Source organism: Stegodyphus dumicola, chromosome 2, assembly GCF_044657685.1.
Source record: "Stegodyphus dumicola isolate Sdum_Otavi_A_Nest chromosome 2, ASM4465768v1".
NCBI lineage: Eukaryota > Metazoa > Arthropoda > Arachnida > Araneae > Eresidae > Stegodyphus > Stegodyphus dumicola.
In genome coordinates, this window is record NC_140769.1 from 68,280,772 (window position 1) to 68,295,082 (window position 14,311).

General features: G+C 31.4%; 1 protein-coding gene across 3 annotated transcripts in view; it reads left to right on the top strand.

Annotated features, from left to right (window-relative positions):
• Nucleotides 1–10,825: 10,825 nt before the first annotated feature.
• LOC118188363 (CDK5 regulatory subunit-associated protein 3) overlaps nt 10,826–14,311 on the top strand; it is a 59,307-nt gene continuing 55,821 nt past the window's right edge. The window contains exon 1 of one of the 3 annotated variants that reach the window (XM_085810747.1): nt 10,826–10,908. Coding sequence is in view for 1 of the 3 variants with exons in the window: in XM_085810746.1 (XP_085666872.1) it covers nt 11,596–11,601 (6 nt within the window). In the remaining 2 variants the exon portion in view is untranslated. The other 2 variants (XM_085810748.1, XM_085810746.1) reach the window with 2 other exon arrangements.

Here is a 14,311-nt window from a genome sequence, read left to right on the forward strand (position 1 = left end):
ACGTCACTTGTTTGGTCACGTGACAAGCCGATTGCATGGATTCTGAAGTGTTGTTTAAGTGTGATTTGTAGTTTGCTGTATAAGACGTAATAAATTCTGTGTGCATATACAATTCTGAATTAATAATAAACCACTAAAAGGTACAGCTTGTAAAGAATATAGAACACAAACCTCTTCAGACATAACGCTTGAAGTATTTTATTCGGACGACATAAGATATGTTTACTAGGAAGACAAATTTCGGCAAACAAAATATATAATTATGCAAAAGAAATTTCGTTACCGGAGCATAAAAGTATCTATTATTGTACTTTAGATTTTCAAATATCAGAGGTTGTGATATAATGTAAGAGAATTTTGATTTAACATTAGAGATTCAATTTTGAGGGAGTTGGAGCTTGGCATGAAGGGATTTTTTATTTATTTTATAATAAAACAAGATAAGTTTTGTATTTTTGGCAGAAGAACAGTTTAACCTTTTAATATTTCATTGGTATGTTAATATTTTCTGGAACTAAAATTAAAAAATGGAGGACTGTTAATATTTGCAGTAATAACCGATATTCTGAAAAGAATATTGTTTTCGATTATTTAAAAATATAGAGCAACTTCTGATGATGTCCGTATTTTAAAAAGGTACAAAAAGGCAAACTAGAACACTACTTTGTCATTGTCACAAGTAATATATCAAAAAGCATTGTTTCATTTTTGGACGTGGGTATTCAGTTGCATACTAATTTATGTGAATCACAGGAAAAAAATAAGCATTCAAAAACTTGGAAACAGTCATTATGGTATTTCTAGGCAAAGTTTGGCATGGTGAATTAATAATTTCAAAACGTTGTGTAGTGGATTTGTCATTCGGAAAGCACTTTGCAAGGTTGGAATGTGCTCAGAATATCATGGTATGCCTTGAATAATAAGAAGAAATGCTTACCAGCAAGGGTCAGAATTCAGTAGAGCCAGGATTGTTGCCTATAGAGTATGTGGATTATCACTCTGTGATATCGCCCGTTGCACTAGTCGACATCCAACCACTGTTAAGCGAATATGGCATGTATGGAATGCTGAGGATTATACTGAACGGCATGCAGGATCTCATTGCCGTCCCATGATTAATACCCGAAAGGACAGGCATATTGTGAGGTCAGCCCTCCAAATTTACAACCACATCACAGACCATTAGTCAGAAAATGGGCATATTTGCAGCATGCCCAGTATCTGCTCGTACGGTGTGTCAACGTTTGCATCAGCATGGACTATCAGCACAGTGTCCATTACTTTAGCTTTCCTTGACAATGCAGCACAGAGAGAGATGGCTTCTGTGGTGTGTCCAACAGCAAAGCTGGATATAGGAGGGGTACAATGTCGTCTTTTCAGACGAGTCCCGTTTCTGTGTGCATTATTCTGATGGTCGTATAAGTGTCTAGAGGCTCCAAGGAGACCGCACATCGCCTGGTTGCATTCAGTATCAGCATAGGAACCCTAATGTGATGGTATAGGCAGCCACTGAGCACATGGCACACACATCTTTAGTTCAGATCGATGGTAATTTGAATGCCAGATCGGTATATTTGTGACATCTTACATCCAGGGGTTGTGCCCTATCTTTGAGGCCTGCCAAATGCAATCTTCCAACAGGATAATTCAAGACCACATGTTGCACATTGTGTTCTGACCTTCCTAGGTGTATTTGATTGCTGCCCTGGTCTGTACGGTCTCCAGATCTGTCACCCATTGAAAATACCTGCTTTTGCTGAGGACTGGCCTAGCAATCCTCTCCATCTAATACAGTTGATGAAGTGTGGCATGGACTTGAATCAGAATGGAATGAGATGCCGATTTCTGTCATTCAAGTGAAATTCTACTCAGTGCCTAACCGGATAAGGGCCGTTTTAGCTGCCAGGTGGAGCTGTTGTTTCGACTGATTTCGCACCCTTGTAAACCCCAGGCTGCTTACAAATTTAATCATTTTTGTCTTCATGCCATACTATTTATGCACAACAAATATTTTTTTTTATTTGCTTTCCTTCATGCTATAGCAATTTTAATGGCTATTAGTGTATTATTGATTAACAGTTATCTAAGAGACTTCAAGACTTTACATAGTTTATAAAACTATTGCATATTTCTGTATAAAAAATTATTGATGCAGAATAGATAGCGCCTAAAGACTTCGTGCAGCCATCAATGGAGTTGACAACACATTCATATTAGATGATTTTCTTTTATACTTTTCCCAACCACCGATAGATTGCAAATAAAAAACAAAGGGACTTACAATTACAACATAGCCAAACTGTCCTGAAGTAAACATTAACAATATATACAAAGCCAAAATAATTATATTCGCATAATATGTGCATGGCACTTTGTTACTAATAAATATCAGAGTGTCTTGGATCAAATTAATATTTGAACAGATGAAAAATTAAGTTTGACACTATCATAAGCAACTGCAGTTTTTGATTATCATAGTGGCAGGGATATCTTTGAAGATATAATTAATAGCATCATTACAACAAGGTGAAGAATAGTAAAACCACCCGCTACTAGACAGTTACAGGATTGCTATATATGTGTACAGTGGTTCTCTGCTTAAATCAGGAATTCTCTATTAATGGGGTATATCTGATAATGTGAAGTGTGCATTGCTGGAGGCTCGACTTACATTATCATCATGTTGGGAAAATATTTTGCATCATGACATAATTTATGTGCATGATAAGATACATAAAACTGTTTTGAGTGATATCAGCTGTAAATTTAGAAAGACACATTGTACACTTCCTTATTAAAGTGGCTTTTCCATAGGTCTTAGGCATTGTTTAAGATTACATAAAGCAGTCAAGTTGATTCGTGATGAATTACTAACTCTATCTCAGATTTTATTATACTTATGAAAGCTACAGATCGTGTTTAATAAAAAGCACCAGAAATAATCACTGTCTTATTGACTATCCATTTAGTCGCTCTCATACCATTTGCCGTTGTGCATAATGATATAAAACTAATGCTTTAGTAGCATTGCTCAGTCAACATCATGATATTCATGAAATTTTCTAAGGGGTAAATCAAACAAAAATGTAAGCAAAAGTCTTCTAAAAGATTATCTTCCCTAGAAAATACCAGCCAGATTTAAGAAAAAAATACAGCATGTCATCTGAGAAGAAAATAATTACTTACAAAATCATGTTTCCAACACTAATAAAGCACCTAATTATATATTAAAATTTCAAAAGGTCTACACAATTGATATTCAACTAAGTCTTGCATATTATTATTTGGCTTCATAAAGTAATATGTTGTCTAAAATGAAGTAGTCATATAAAAACATATTAAAAACAATATATTTTTCTTAATGATGGTTATATAAAATTTCTTAATAGAATGGTTTTTCTGAGTAAATGAATTAGAGTTTAAAACGATAAATATAATAGTGCTATAATAAAGCTTCGTAGGACTAAGGCTGGATTTCCTGCTAATTCGTACTTTAGATTTTTTTTTCTGCTTTGTGGAACTTTTCTCTTTTTCGTAACATCTTTTATCATTTTTTTATCATCTCAACATTTTTTGCTTTTAATGTACCTTTAAAAGCTAATTAATTAATTTTGGCAAGTATTTTTCTTGAGAGATGCTCTCATGGAAGCTACTAAATGATATTTGTCTCATACCTGCTTTTCCGATTAGAAAATACATGAAAGACCAAGCCAGCCATGACCTGCCTGAGATCAGCATACAAATGTTTTGTGTCTTTAAATATGAAGCTAGGTTAAGTGATGTATGTTTAGTAAAACTCTTAATCTTTATAATAAAATATATCATAAATATATTATACCTACATAAATATGTATCACAGAACATTTGCTTAGATACAGCTAGGATAACTTCTCTTGTTAATGTTATTTTGCACAGATTTTTTAATCAAAATTATCTCTAAAGTAATGTGCTATAGATTTGTTTTGAGATTTAGAATGATGTCAGACAAAACTGGACAAACTTTATATTTTCCTAGATCCAAATTTTCCAACTTAATGGAAATAATGCTTATTCATTACATGAAGTAAAATTCTGAGAAGGAAAAAAAAAAAAACTTATGAAAGCATTTTAATGAAAAATTAATAACAAACAGCAATACCAGTTTCTAGGAAATGATGATTTAAGTGAAAGAAATATTAATTAGAAAATATGTAAACTGACGTTTAACATGTATGTTACAAAAGTGCAAAAAAGATAAGTTAAGTAAAATGTGTTTCATCAAAGAGTAAAATCTTCTATTAATGATTTACTATGAATAAATTATTAGTAGTTATGTGTACATTTGAGAAAGAGTATGAAAATCATCAGTACAGCGAATATGTTCTACTGATATTATGACTTAACGCAGTTACCATTTCACTGTTAATAGACAAAAATATAAAAATTTTCTAATTTATTTGCAGAATGAGTGTGGATGAATCTAAACAACATAGGAACATTTCTTTAGATCAGGGGTTCTCAACCGGTGGTATACAAAGAAGCAAAGTATTTTTAACTATTAAATTAAAAAATTAAAACCCAACATCCTGATTGAGTTTTTTTCTAACACTCGTAAATTTATGTGATTTGAGCTTTGTTCAAGAGTGGTGGTGGTATTAAAGGTTTTCAATTTTTGTTTAGATGGTACGCGTTTGTCAAAATGTTGAGAACCGTTGCTTTAGATTAAATATTAGAAGAAAATGATAATTGCAGTTTGTCTAATTTGTAGATTTCCACAATGATTTAATATTTTGGGAGTTTAACATTAATATAAATAACTGTTGTAATCATAAAACACTGATGGCCATTAAAAGCATAACATTATTGAAGACAGGAGATAAAGCCATATTTATTATACAAATAAATTTTAATACATGGTTTAACTGTACATGTGTAAGCAAATCAGTTAGACTTAAAGTACATGGTTTAAAAAACAGTTAAACTTAAAGTATACCACCTCGTACAGCCATTGCATGTAGATAAACAGATAATGGATGTGCACCTAGAATATGTGAGAAAAGTAGATTTCAGTTATTACCAGTGTTCAGCTGATGTAGCCATGGATAGACTGTGGTACGTTAGTTTTTTTATAATCATAGGCCTGATATATGCAGTAGATAACAGATCTGATGAAATCATAGATCAAGGGATTAATAGATCAATAAAAAAAATGGTGGGAACTTAGGAGTTGCTCTCTGTTATGTGCCAGACATTCCTTGTTGATCACTAGTTCTAGACAACCTCTAAAGATAGACAGCAGTGAGCTTCGAAAACCTCAGAGTAATAATAAATGATTCATCAGATTTTAAAAACACTGCCTTTTCATAAATAGTATACATACAATAATCAATTTATGGAAATGAACTAGAAACTAAAAAATTACCTCGCATGCTACATACATTTTATGAACATTGATCACATAGCACACTTCCAAATGGCTATTGATTTCACATTTTTTGTACGAGTTTCCATACTGCATCATCTATCACATTTGAAGTCTTCCATTCGGCAAACATTAAGGAGTGCATTTTTGTACATAATGTACTGTTAATACATTATGTACAAAATGCACCTGGTGCTCACATGGTATTTTTGTACATAATGTAGCTGGTGCTCACATAACATACACAGCAAAACATTTGTTGTAAGAAAATTTGGATAATTTCTCATTCTTTACTTAAATTCAGTCATTATAATATGCATAATATTTTCGATATTAGAATTTTTAAATCTGATAAATCATTTACAGTAGCCCTAAACAATGGCGCCTGTTCAACTGCACATTAAACATGGAGGCTGTTTTTTTTGGGGGGGGGCGGTGTTTGTTCGCTAGAATGTAAACCCAGGTCGAATTATCAGTATTCAACTACTTTACTGCTTGGTTACTAGCAAAGCCAGAGCTAGATATTTTATCACCTAAATAGAATAACTGCTGCTTGCAAATTATGCCTTCCAGTTCCTGCCAAAATTCCAAAAATTTTGATGCTCCTATGTCTTGCTGCCCATTGCACTCATACAGGTTGCCCTGGCCACCGATGAGCATTAAACGTGAAGGCAACTGGAATGTAATGGACCATACGATTACACTTGGTTTCAGACCTGTATGGGGATGCATAATGCATGACATAATGTGGCATTTATTTGATGCAGACCATGGATGTGATCCTTGATGGTGTTGATGGATTAAGATTCATCTGGATAAAATGAATTTATATTATTTATCCTTCTATTTGAAAAGTTCTATGCACAACTATAGCTGTAGTCACTTATAATGTTCTAACGAGGGTTTGGTTAGGTTACTTGAACATGGCAAAGCATCTAAGGGCTGCTTATTTTTTCTACCAAAGTTAGCTGAAACAATGGTCACTTTAAAAAAAAACTACTTTAACTTTTTGCTATGTAGCACCTACTTAGTTTTGAACTGAAGAATAATATAACTGTAACAGCCATACATACAGATTATTTTATCTTAATCAATGAGTCAAACTAGTGAGTTCATTAACCAGCTCAGGTAGGAAAATTAGATCAAGTAGAATAGTGCTTTTTTTTTTTTTTTTTTTTTTTTTTTCCTTTTAACATAATTAAGTATCAATGTGCTTTAATAATTCAAATTGTGACAAAAGTACCTATTTATTATTAATACATCTCAGATTTTTAGAGGTAGTTATTTCCCAGCAATGATGTCTGTGCGTTTTCTTTGGTGGTAAAGTAAAAATTTCATAGATTGAAATAATAATCATTCCAAAAGCATATTGCAATAGGAAAGTTCTGATATATGCAAATAAATCATTATGTGGAAGAAAGGAAATTGGTTTGAGGGAAGCACGGCTTATTAATTTTTGTTCATCATAGTTCACAAAGTGTATAACTTACTCAAAATAATTCTAAAATGATGAATTTTGGTACTTCCTAATTTTCTGAACCTCACCAGAATGCTGTGAAAAAGTATTGATGGTCTAAACCATGATGCGAAGAAAAATTTATGTGGCTACACACGTCACTAAAAATTATTTATATGGCAACCCAAGTATACACATAGCATTCTCCCAGACAGCACTTCCCCAGATATTTTCACCAGTCTGGTTGCAGATTATGATCCCTCCTATGGGAATTTCAGTACTTCAGCATAAGGGTGGACCACATACCGCAGTTTCTGTTGTCTCTGGTAAAATCTTTGGCGATGTTGCTTTCTGCATGCATACAACATAAAAGGCATCACATGCCTCTCTTTCCTTTCTCATTTTAGGATTCTGGTGCCAACATTTTGCAATTTTCTGATTTTTTTTATTAAAAAGATTTATAGGGAAAACAACGCTGAAAAAAAGCCTAGCATTGTGCGTGTCTTGTATTGAAGAAGAAGTATGTAAAACAATAGGTGGTGGTGGATGCATCATTGAAATAAATTTAAAGATATGCAAACAAACATCCCTCTCCTAACTCACCAACAAGTTTGCAAATGCTCTTCAAAGTTGCCAATGAGTTCATGACTTACCACACCTGTGGTAAGAATGTAAATTCCATATATTTTATGGCTCTTGTTAAAGATGGAATTAAACACAGGAATTTTAATTTAAATATAGGAATTTTAATTTAATAACTTATATTATTATATTTGTTTCCCTTGATGGTAGAGCAAACATAAATATTGGTGCAAAATGTAGTTTAAAATACATTCAAAATGCAATTTGTCACACAAGATCATCCCCATCTTTAAAAAAAAAAAAAAAAAAAAGGTAATGAAGTAGAAATAGATAATGGAAATGATGACACTGTGTATTTAAAAATATAAATGAAAATTTAGGATAATCCAAGCAATGTTTATGTGTCTAAAAAGTATATTCCTTACTACCTAATGCATACTAAAGGTTACTGATAGAATTAACTGACAATAGTTACTTTTAAAACAAGAATAATATTAAGAGCGATTCAAAGGTTACATTTAATTTAATGGACATTAGGCAATGTAGGCATATATATTTTGCTGTAAATTGACTGGCAAATGTTATTCAGTAAAGGAAAAGATCCCACGTGTGCTTTCTCTATATAACTACTTTGATCTAGTCCATCATTAACAATATTTTTCCTGGGATTCCATCTCAGAGTGAAAACTGAGATAAATTTAGGTGTATAATTGTAAACTTTGTAATCTTGTTCTTAAAAATGTGGTTGTATAACGATAAAAGATAATAAACTATGTTACATATTGTTTTTCCAACATTCCATTAGCAAAATGCAATATGGATATAACCCTCTCAAGCAAATAACCCATTTTCCTTCCTTTGTAATGATCCGGTATTTCTCAAGTGTGTATTGCATAAAGTGAAAATATATATTAACATATGAATTAATTCAGTTGTACATAAAATCACCTCTGACTTCTTAACTGATTTTTGTAAAGGATTAAAACATAACCGCTGTATGCGATCCGATGCGAACAAGTATGGCTGGAGTACGAGAAGCTTTACCACGTGACAAAACAAATGACGTCGAAAGCTCTATGTTACGTCTAAATTCTTCTAACCAATAGCAGCGAAGCAGCTCTCACAGCAGGAGGTACAGCGAGTACGTTTTAGGAACATGCGAAAAATCAAGCATAGGTGCGAAGGAAAGGTATATGCAAAGAGGGGCAATTTCGTATTTCAGAGGAGAGTAAAAAGGAATTTCGTATATTTTATACGAGTTCGAAAGGCCAGGAAGAAAAGATGGGACAAAATAAAGTAAAAAATAAATGGCCCAAAAGTAATGAAGAGGAGGAAAAAAAATATATTTATAATTTTTAAAAAAGGGCTTATAGAAAGAAAAGGAAAGGAAGTAAGAGAAAACAAAAAAAACATGATTGTGTCCATGAGTGTAGTCACAGGAAGTTGTTATCATTTACATTAAATAGAGTCTTCCAGGTGTGTGTAATGAGTGTGTTTTGTAAAGCTGAATAAATGTAAAGATGGGGGAAAATTAATAATAAAAAATAAATATTGGGGTCCAGTCACATAACCGTATAAGTCTAGTTTAGAAGCTAACTTTTACTATAACAGGGAAACTAAAATTTAAAAATTTTTAAATTAGCCTTTTTTTTTTAACATGGGAAACAATATGTTAGCCTCTACCTTGAGACACAGTAACAGAAGACACATAAGATCAAGATACATATAATATCATGCAAAATTACATTAACTTAAGTAACATCATCTATTGCGGTTTCCAACATATTCATATATCAGAAAACACCATCAGATAAAATCATAAATCTAAAACAAGGCGAGAACACATCAGCAAAAATAAATAAGTAAATAAATTACAGAGTTTTTTTTTTTAATATTAATTAATTTTTTTTAAATAAGCATTTTATTTATTAATTAAGTTAATGGTCATAATTTATTATATGTGTACTATTTTATCAATTTGAGTCACACTGTATTAATATACGTTTTTAATTTAAATAGATAGGAAATATAGTTTAAAGGAGCAAAAACTACAAATCTATACATTCATTGAGGCCCAATATCGTGTTTTTTGCCTCTCGAGAAATTCCTAAAGGGACCCCCCCATGGGTAGCGCTAACAGACTACACTACTCATAAGGGCTACTGATAAGGATAGCGTCCCTACGAGATGGTAACCAAAAAACAAAAACAAAAAAGGAACCACATGATTTAAAGCAATTACTGAGTATTTAATGCCAGAACATAATAAAATGAGCATAATAATAATGATCATAATAAATAAATGAATTTAAAGGTACTTTAGTGACAGATATTTGATTTAGCTTAGAGAAAAGTTCTACTTATCTGAATGTTCCGTCTTGGTGTTGTAAAAGATTGCAAGGAAGATAAGACCTTTAGGTACACGAAAACTTTCGGTTTTGAGAACGAGACAATGTAGAGGATATTCGCGAAAATTTTTCTTAAATAAATGAACGTTTTCTGAAAGAAACTTTTGAAAATTTAGGAGCTCTTCTAAGATCCTGCCTCCATCGTATGTCGTAACAAAAAATATACTATTAATTGTTTTGTGCCTCAGTGCATTTCAAAGATACAAAAATCCGGAATTAGTTTCCGTAAATAATCCAAATCTAAAGATTAGGTTAAAAAAGTCTTGTTTGGATTTTAAAGTCCTTGTTAGCCGAAGAGAGGAAGGAATTAGAGCTCTACGGACTGGAAAGTTGGTTTCATCAAGAATGTGCGTGTATATTCCAAGCATGGCTGTCTAGGAAGTACGTCATCGGATGACAGCCATACCCTGATCTATCATAATAAGATACTTCTCAAGAGCAACTAGATATTACAATCCTTGAAAGAACACCGGTACCCATCTTAAAAACAGAAAAATCGGAAAATTACATCCACCACAATAATATTACCACATCCACCACAATAGTTTTACCACATCCATTACAATAATTTTACCACATCCACCACAACACACTGAACACTTTTAATATTAAAAAAAAAAAAAAAAAACTAGTTCCAACATTGGAAAAGTCATGTCTACCATTATTCGTTTGTAGTATGTAAGAAAATGTTAACTATGTCAAATTGTAACTCTACCATTATTCTCTAAATAAACAAGAAAATAGTATCAAGTCATAGCTGTTCTATTTTTGACACCCCGCTCTAAATATAACAAACCAATAATGGTAGACATGACTTTTCCAATGTCGGAACCAGGTTTTTTTTTTTATTTATTTATTTATTTTTTTTATTTCTAAAGTTCATTAAAAGTGTTCAGAAAGTGAGCCAACAATGGTATATAAATACAGAATTGTGGTGGATATAATTTCCCAATTTTTCTGCTTTTAAAATGGGTATCGGTGTTCGAATACTTTTTTTGAGGTACTGTACTTGTCTCTTTTTGGCGTTAAAGCAATCTTCGAAGGATATCCGTTGTTTAATAGGTAAATTAAAAGGCTGATCACATTCCCCTTAAAACTTCAAAATTTCTCCCAGTTGAGAATCCTTGTTCTAAAGTTTTGAAGTTTAGAATTAGTTCTACAGTTTTTTGGCGTGTTCTTTTGTTAAATATATTTAGTACGAGAGCACAATAAACATGACTCACACGTTCAAATTTAGAGTTCCAAACTACTTAAATATTAGCCTTTATATTCTTCTGATTTGAATTTTAGTCAAACAAAGGTAGATATTTGCTTTTGAAACGGAGCTATTCTAACTTTTTGCAACAGAGATTAATTTTTGTAAACAATAATAGTATCCGTCAAATATGTATTTTATTTTCTGATGAATAAGTGCCAATTATGATAACCCTGCTGCAAAACTCTTGGCCAATAGAAAAGTAGAGCACCGGATTATGAGTATGATTAAAGGTAAATCTTGTGTTCACGTGTACACTAGCTGTTGTAAACAAAATCGCAATATTCGGTTCAGAATACGGATTTTGTAATTTCAGTAATTAAAAAAAAAAAAAAAAAAAAAACTAATGAAAGAGAAATTTGCATCCAAGCATAAAATTTATTTTAGCCTATAAATATAAAGTGTTAAGTCTCTTACATATTGAGATTTCGAAGTACATTCTAGTTACCTGAAGAACCAAAACTAAAAGTTTTTTACTTTTTAATATTCACAATATGACTGTAAGTACATGTTAAATGTATTCACTAAAGGTGTTTTAAAAATTGGTGTCTATGTACGAAAGATTAAAATGTGTTATTGAAATGTAATAATGTGTAACATATGGAAATGTAGTATTAATCAAAGTAATATAACTGTTTTCAAAAGCTTTATTGATAAATATTTTCTATTTAAATTGAGACCGGATATAATGGATTCATTATTGACCTTATGGGGTTGAAGAAATTTTTTAAGAGTGTAAATACTGATCAAAGTGTTGATTCGGGAGGGGGATAGTTGAACCAACGATTGATCTGTGTAATCAAGAGCCCATTGATTACAGAACAAAATCTATTAATAAAATTTATAACTAGTTGTTTAAATATGATATATATACGTTCATCAACGCCACACAAAATAAGCCGCAAGGAAGAGACATCTGAAACTAGAATGATTAGCTTCAGTTTTTCATTCTAAAACTGACTTGTTTATATCGACACTGAATCGAAAATAATTGTATTAATTTGATAGCTTAATGTGATTGTGACTTGTCAAAAAGGACTGTATTTCCCCAAAAGATATATTCTTGTTTACAAGCTATTTGCAAAATTTAAGAATTTTTAATGTTCACTTCCAAGACATTGAAATTTTGAATGTGCCAACATGGCTTGTGATATCATCAAACTGCAATATATATGAGATTGATTGTATAATGCAAGAAGAATTTACTGAATTGAAAGAGGATGTTCAAGCAGGAGTCATATTCAAAATACATAGATATGCCTTGTTTTGGAATTTATAAGTCATCCGAAAAATAATCCCAAAGTAAAAGTTGTTACTGAAGCAACATTGCTGACAATAATTTACTACTTTAAGCAAGAGGCAGGATGAATATTTCTGAATGAGAGGATTTAAAAAGAGTATTTAACAATTATGTGTCAAACATTAAAACAAATTGCATCAATACATTAAGTGCAGCTATCATATTACTTAAAACTGAACATTCATGTGATTAGAATATTTGACTTTGTTTCTCAAAACTTGTTTATGTTTGTAAAGTAAAAATAATTATTAACAAATCTTATGAAGTGTTTTTTATAATTTGTGCTTATATTCTTTATTAATGTATTTATGTGAAATTATTTGTGTAATGATTATGTTATATGCTGCATATAGAGAAAAATATAAAGGGTCGATTAAGAAAATGATTTTTTAAAATGGGTCAATGCAAGAAAAGTAGGGTGAAATGCAGAATCGCTCACTTATTTGGCATGTTGTGTTCCCTTTAGATAATAAATGCTTCATTATTTAATAAATCACAATTTCACATTTTTTATTTTATAATTTCTAGATGCCATCTTACTGGTTTTAAACTGATGATCAAATATTCGGAATCACCAAAGTCCTCATGAATCCGTAGCTTTGACTTTGAACTGTATTACATTTTCATATCTCATGATTACTATAGAAAAGTACATGCATTACAAAATCTCTAACAATGATAGGCATTTTAAATCACTCTATTTGTCATAAATTTCTTTTAGTATTTTGAAATTAGGAAATTTTAGTGATTTTTCTTTTTCAAACATTTCTTGGAGCTTTCAAATTATTCAGTGTGTCTCCAAGTTTTATTATACATACAAAGTGTGTCTCCAAGTTTTATTACTAATATTTGAAACAAATTCCAATATCCTTACTAAACAGTTGATATGATTTGTAATTTGATTATTTGAATCGTGACTAAAAATTTGTGAACTCATTGCCACATTTGGAAAACCTTTGCATTGAAGCACCGTGCAAGGTGTCAAATTTTGTACAGAAATGTCTGAGTATCTTTACATCTGTTTTGTTGATTTATTAAATGCTACCTATTTACCTACAAAATCTCTAACAATGATAGGCATTTTAAATCACTCTATTTGTCATAAATTTCTTTTAGTATTTTGAAATTAGGAAATTTTAGTGATTTTTCTTTTTCAAACGTTTCTTGGAGCTTTCAAATTATTCAGTGTGTCTCCAAGTTTTATTATACATACAAAGTGTGTCTCCAAGTTTTATTACTAATATTTGAAACAAATTCCAATATCCTTACTAAACAGTTGATATGATTTGTAATTTGATTATTTGAATCGTGACTAAAAATTTGTGAACTCATTGCCACATTTGGAAAACCTTTGCATTGAAGCACCGTGCAAGGTGTCAAATTTTGTAGAGAAATGTCTGAGTATCTTTACATCTGTTTTGTTGATTTATTAAATGCTACCTATTTACCTACAAAATCTCTAACAATGATAGGCATTTTAAATCACTCTATTTGTCATAAATTTCTTTTAGTATTTTGAAATTAGGAAATTTTAGTGATTTTTCTTTTTCAAACATTTCTTGGAGCTTTCAAATTATTCAGTGTGTCTCCAAGTTTTATTATACATACAAAGTGTGTCTCCAAGTTTTATTACTAATATTTGAAACAAATTCCAATATCCTTACTAAACATTGTTACATTCTTCTTCATCCATGCGAGACTCTCACATGTCTCAGTTTTTTTATACTATTATTCTCCCCATGTATACACATGTCTATTTTTGCTAAAAAAATTCAGACAGTTGTGACATCATGCACAACTCATGGCTCATGTGGCTGCATAGTAATTCCCTGTGTTTAAAGTAAATATGAGCCAGTTTCACTCATAAAGTCTGGCCCACCAGCGGCCGAGCGGTAACTTCACTGAACACT